Raw genomic sequence first — 6,135 nt, forward strand, 5'->3', positions numbered from 1 at the left:
GACCTCATTCCTCTTTTAAAGTAAACACCAGGGACTTCGAATAAAACATCCTGTAAACCCAAACCAGAACTAAGCTAGTTTATTGAACTAAGAGTCATCTTCACTAAACCACGAAGCTAACGTTTTCCTAAAAATCACCCAGTTAACAAAGTGTGTATATTTCCCAAAACAATGCAAGTGAACCTAAATTCACACATTTGTTTCTGGTTCCTGCTAATAATAATTTCCGGTAATAAATATGTAAGCTGATAGTGCACCCATCCTGCCTCGGCAGCTGAACCCTGGTGCCCAGGCCTGACTGGGGCCCGTTATGCCTCCCCCTCCCCATCTTCAACACAGGATTTGGTGCACTTGCTTTCCTAATGACTCTGGTCACCACCATGCCAAGCCTGACCCTGGCCCTCGTTTGCTGTTCAGCCCAAATGTAGAGATTGGCTATTAACCCTCTGCTCAGGCCTCTGATCCCTGGAGGCTGGTGGCTGGTGGTGAAAGCTGAGCTGCTGACGTAGACCGGGACACAAGAGCACATTTCAAGCAACCCAGGCTAGCTGTCCAAATCCACGAATGCTCCTGGGCTCAGGAGAGGATGGGGACAAAATTACCCCCTGCTGATAGCCCTAGAGTGGCTGCACTGCCCCCTCAGCATGGGGTCTGCTGCTTGGAGAGGAGACACCACTCCTGGGTAGGTACTGCCCCACCCAAACCCCCCTGCATCGGACTGACCCAGCCCTGGTGCCAGGGGTGTGGATGCGAATCGTTCCTCCCGACCCGTTTTACAGGTGAGCAAATGGAAGCCCTCGGGGAGGGTGGTCACAGCGTCCCCCACACCTCTGAAAAGCTGCTGGGCTCCCCACTCTTAGGCCCCCACTTTCCCACTGAGGAAAGCCCTGAGCTGTGTGGAAGTCAGGGGGGCCTCTGAGGGCTTAGGCTTCAAGAGCAGGAACTGAATCCAGCCTGGGAAGTGGGAAGATGAGGCCAGGACCTGGGCCTGCGTGGAGCAGGAATGCTGTGACTGGAGGCCCTTGGGAAGATTGGTGGGAGGAACAACAACAGTCTGGTGACCTCAGGGCCAGCAGCTGCCTAGTGTACATTGATGGAGTGGATACTGTGGGAAGGGGTTGGATAGTAAGCTGCTCCACCTCCCCTCTCCCCAGAGGTTCCTGCAGTCTGTGGGCCAGGAGTGGGGTGGGGGTGTGGGTGGAGCTGTCGGGCCAGGGTCCTGCAGCTGCCTGAAGAAGCCACTTCCTCCACAGTTCTCGCTCTGTGAGTAGGGAGGCTGCCCCCCCTAAGGGCTAGGGCTTGGGATCGAGCTCCCTCCTGGGTGCATGCTGCACTGTTCCTCCTCCGCTGAACCATGCCCAGAAAAGCCCCCTTACCCTCCTCTCCCCAACAACTCCACCATCTATCACTGTGCTTGCTGCTTCTGGCAGGAGAGGGACAAGAGGCAGAAGCACCTGCTCCCCTCGCCACCACACATCCGTTCCACATCCCCAGCCACAGTGGAAGAGAGGGCAGGCCACTCTGGTTCACCAGCACCTGGTACTCCAGATGCCCCACACTGCAGCCTGTCTCATGCAGAACTCCCCTGACCACCCATCCACCCACCACCCATTGGCCTCAAGTCTCTGTTCCTCTCTGCAATCTTCCACTTCTGAAACTCCCCAAAGGAAGAAGGGTGCACCTGGCCAACAGGGAGGGCCTCGGAGCTGGCAAGGTGGGGTAGCCTTTGTGTCCCAGGGCTCTGGGAGAAGGCTGGTCCCATGGAGCGTCTTTCCTTGGGCTGGGCCAGGATCCCTCAGGGTCTAGATACCTAGGATGAGGGGCAGTGGCAAAGAGGGAAGGGCATTAGAAGACATTAAAGCTGTCCCTGAGATGGGCCCCCCAGGTGGGCCTGGAGGAACAGGAAGGGTGTATGTGGGAGTGTCAGACTCCTTGAGTGCTGTCCACCATCCAGGAGAGCAGCCCTGCCACGGCCAGCTCCAGGCTAGGCCCGGTGCTGCTGCTGCTGCCACCCGCCCTGAACCCTCAAAGGCTCAGCACTGGTCCCATGGCTGGTACCCTGGAAGAAAGCAATTCTCCAGCTCACCCCAAGACCCTGAAAGTGCCCTTAGGCCCCCAGGTGGGTGATGGGTCTCCCCAGCCTGAGTAGGAGGAAGAAGGTGCTGGCTGGGTTCTTCCACTTACCCTGAGCCTGAAGTGGGGGTAAGGAGGGCAGCCTGTAGCCTTGGTTCCCTTCTGAAGACAGGTTCTGGGCACTGCAGCAGGCAGCCCAGCCCAGACTGCCCGTAGCCTCCCAAGTGATGCCCTGACTTCCCCCAAGGACAGAGTGCCCTGGGAGGGCAGGACCATGGCCCAGTGGTTCCCACCGCAGGAAGCAGCACCTGGTACGGATACTGGGGTAAGTGGGGTGAGGGGCCCCCACCATTCAAGACTAGTCACTGGTTCCAATGGCTAAGGTGGCTAAGGGCTGGGGGCTGTGAGGGGGAGAATGAGACACCACTGGGATGACCCATGCCACAGCACCCCAGCTGTCTCTGTGCCCCTACACACACAGCAGGGTGCCATCTGCTAGCCTTCCTATTTCTCAGAATTCTAGACAATTTATAAAATACTTAGGTTAAAGTAAAAGATCGAAGTCACTAGTGGGGTAGGAGATAATGTACTAGAAATCTCCATTAAAAAGATAATGGTAACCATAGGGTCCCATAGGCATCTTGACAGCCAATGTGTCTCAAAGTGGGCCAGCCCCTGGCCAGTGGAAAGAGGTGAGGGGTGAAACCTCACAAATAGGCAGCAGGCCCCGGAGGACCAGGTGGTTACTGATGTGCACTAGGAAGGACTCGGTGACTGCAGAGCTCCCCCAAGACCATAGCAAAAGACAGGTGCGGGGGAAATGGTTTGTTACTATTCTGCAAATGGAACATTAAAAGTGCATCAGGGAAGCACCATATATAACTAGAGGAGAAAAGGTAAGTTCCTATAAGGCAAAGCCTTACTGCCCAATTTAAGTGGGCGTGAGCTCAGGTCTTTATGGGTCAGGCTTGTTTAGGGTGGACAAAGCCGCATGCCGAGGGAGCTGGAGACCCCCACGCTGTCTGTGTCCTCAGGCTCGCGGGGTGGGGGTGGCGGGGGGAGCCCCTGCTTCAGGGGGCTGGGTGGGGACTGGAGGGGAGGGGGCCGGGAAGGTCTTGGCTCAGCGGTCAGGGGATCAGAATGTCGCCAGGCAGAACTGCTCCCTCCCTCCGCAGACTCCGCTGCCCTCCAATAAAAGTGTAAGGCCCCTGAAGCTGTTGCCTCGAGTTCTCGCCTTCATCCCTGCATCTATCACCCATGCTGAGACCCTTCCCCGCGTGGGGGTTGGAGGGACGCAGGAGGGCCCAGGGCCCGGGGTCGGGGGCCTATTACAGATGTCGGCCGGGTCCCGCGCAGTCAGCAGCTCCAGAGGCCACACCGCGGGATGGGGACTGGGGCGGGGGCGGCGTCCGAGAACTACAAGTCCCATGGTGCCTAGCGGCCACTTCCGGAGCACGACGCAGTCCTGGCGGCGCGGGCCGCAGCGAACGGAGTCGGCCATGCTGCGCGCGCTGAGCAGCTTGGGCGCGCGGCCCCGGTGCCGTCCCCCAGCCTTGCTGCTGCTGCCCGCGCGGGGCCGGAAGACCCGCCACGACCCGCAGGCCAAGTCTAAGGTCGGGCGCGTGAAGACGCCGCCCTTGGTGGACCCTGCGGAGTTCTTCGTGGTGACGCAGCGTTACCAGCAGTACCGCCAAACCGTGCGCGCCCTCAGGTGTGTGGCGGAGGGGGAGGTGGCCGTCCGCGCCGGCAGGGGAGTGCGGGGACGGGCGGAGAGGGTGCCGACTAGAAGCGCTCTCCGCCCAGGCTGGAGTTCGTGTCCGAGGTGCGGAAGAAGGTGCACGAGGCCCGAGCCGGGGTCCTGGCGGAGCGCAAGGCCCTGGAGGACGCCGCCGAGCACCGGGAGCTGATGGCCTGGAACGAGGCGGAGAATCGGCGGCTGCACGAGCTGCGGTGCGTGGGGCGGGAGGCGGGACGGCACTGCCTGGCCTGCCTGGGAGAGGCCGGGGCCCCGCTCAGCCTCGGCCTCTTGCCCCTCGCAGGATAGAGAGGCTGCAGCGCGAGGCGCGCGAGCGGGAGCAGCAACAGGCCGAGGAGCAAGCCCGCAAGGCCCGAGAGGCGCAGGCCTGGGTGGAGCTCAAGGAACAAGAAGTGCTGCAGCTGCAGGTGGGCAGCGTCCCCCGAGGGTGGGGCTTGAGCCGGAGCTCGGCCTGTGCGGCTGCGGGGATTCTGGGCACCGCAAAGTGGGGCGCTGGCCAAGTACAGACGCTTAGAGTTAGCAGGTGAGAATTTGGGAGACAAGGAGAGTGCCTGTCGGGGGAGAGACCCGGAGGTGAGCATAGAAATTGGGAAGTGTTCAAGTGCCTGTCAGTTGGAAGCCATGTCCGTGGGAGGGACCCCTCTGCCCATAAAGCAGTTGTATTTTGCCTTACAGGTGATAAAGTCATTGAAGGGGTAAATACTCTAGGCTGGGATTGGCAGGTGTAAGACTTAGTGCAGGGAAACCAGTTAGGAGTAATCCAGTGAGAATGGATGAGACTTGAGTTAAAGTATTAATAATAGAGGAGGAGGGATGAGTTTGAGAAAGATTCAGAGGGGACCAGGTAACACTGAGGGACTGATTCCATCTAGCAGGACATAGCTGGTGCTTGAGGTTCTGGCTGAGGTGTCCGATGGGTGATTGTCTAAGAAGGAGGAATATGACAAGGCTGCCAGATGTTACTCCACCGGAAGGTCGTGAAGCACTGAGAGGACCTAGGCTGCCTGGGCCGGCTGGCACGTGCCATGAACCTCCCACTCAGCTGGCCTTTTCTCTCCCAATAGGAAGAGGCGAAAAACTTCATCACCCGAGAGAACCTGGAGGCGCGGGTGGAAGAAGCGCTGGACTCCCCAAAGAGCTACAACTGGGCCGTCACCAGAGAGGGGCTGGTGGTCAGACCACAGCACAAGGGCTCCTAGGGTCCCAGTAAGGACAGTGCCCTTCCGGTGACCGTGTGTGTATGGGGAGTAGGAGAACCGGGCCTGATCTGGAATAAAGCAGTTGGCTTAGCCGTTTCCAGCATGGCCCTCACATTCTGGCCGCTGCACTCACCACTTGGTCAGAAACTCCGGAACACAGTGCCCTGTTCTACCTCCGTGTACAGCCTCAGCATAGCACGAGGCCCTAGAGTGGCTTCCACCTCACAGATCAGACTGGGCCACAGCCCCAGTGGGGCAGCCAGGTCATCTCCTAAGTATCATCACTGACAATAACTGGCAGATTACAGTCCACGGGCCAGATGTGGCCTGCTGCCTGTTTTGTAAATAAAGTTTTGTCAGAACACAATGACACCTGTTCATTGACTGCTTTTACACTACAGTGGCAAAGATGAGTAGTTGCAGCAGGGACCATGTGACTTGCAAAGAAGTTTGCCCATCCCTGATCTGGGGCTTTAGGGACCTGACTTGGAGCAGGTATCACCCAGTCCACACCTGAGCCACAGGCTAACCACTGGCCAGGGGCCTGCTTCTGCTCAATCCTGGGCTCTGCTGGCCGGGGTCTGGTGTATCCAAGACCCGGAAGACAAAGAGGAGAGCCCATTTATTCTGGTGGCTCTCCATCCATGGCCTTAGTGACCCACATCTGCCCTGACACTGCCAGAGTTCTTGGACCACCCTCCAGATTGCTGTTGGCAGAGGAGGCCCGGCTGACCAAGGCTTTACGGTCAGTGTGGCTTGGCAGGCACCTGGACCAAGCGCTGTGGGTGCTGGGAATACTTGTGATTGACATTCACAAGGTTGAGTAAGTGATCGTGTAGACCCACAGCCCCAGTTCAGATGCAGGCCCTGGAGCAGCACGTGAGATGAGGGTGAAGACATGTTTCACTGAGCCAGAGCTGCTCTCTCTTTGCTGCCATTCATATGGACTCCAGCTACCACCAGAGGAAAACAAACAGAATCCAGCTTTCCACGACTCCTGCCTTGTAGGCAGGGCCTGGGGAACCCCCAAGAATTGAGAACCTTTAGGGAATATGGGCAACACCTGCTCCAGGTGAGAAAGCGGGTGTCGAGGTGCAGGCCGGGGTG

The 6,135-nt window shown here is 58.5% G+C and overlaps 2 protein-coding genes across 2 annotated transcripts; both read left to right on the forward strand.

Moving 5' to 3' along the window:
• Positions 1-586: 586 nt before the first annotated feature.
• On the forward strand, positions 587-2,572 carry LOC138400720 (progonadoliberin-2). The gene is given in 5 exon segments (XM_069495769.1): positions 587-682; positions 1,955-2,015; positions 2,018-2,119; positions 2,262-2,398; positions 2,555-2,572. Coding segments are annotated over 5 exon segments (414 nt in total).
• A 985-nt stretch (positions 2,573-3,557) lies between these two features.
• Positions 3,558-5,395, forward strand: MRPS26 (mitochondrial ribosomal protein S26). The gene is made up of 4 exons (XM_069495924.1): positions 3,558-3,784; positions 3,877-4,023; positions 4,113-4,236; positions 4,894-5,395. Exons 1-4 carry the CDS (start codon positions 3,573-3,575, stop codon positions 5,026-5,028), a joined length of 618 nt encoding a protein of 205 aa, XP_069352025.1. The 5' UTR covers positions 3,558-3,572; the 3' UTR covers positions 5,029-5,395.
• The last annotated feature ends 740 nt before the right edge of the window (positions 5,396-6,135 follow it).

This window comes from Eulemur rufifrons, chromosome 20 (assembly GCF_041146395.1).
Source record: "Eulemur rufifrons isolate Redbay chromosome 20, OSU_ERuf_1, whole genome shotgun sequence".
NCBI lineage: Eukaryota > Metazoa > Chordata > Mammalia > Primates > Lemuridae > Eulemur > Eulemur rufifrons.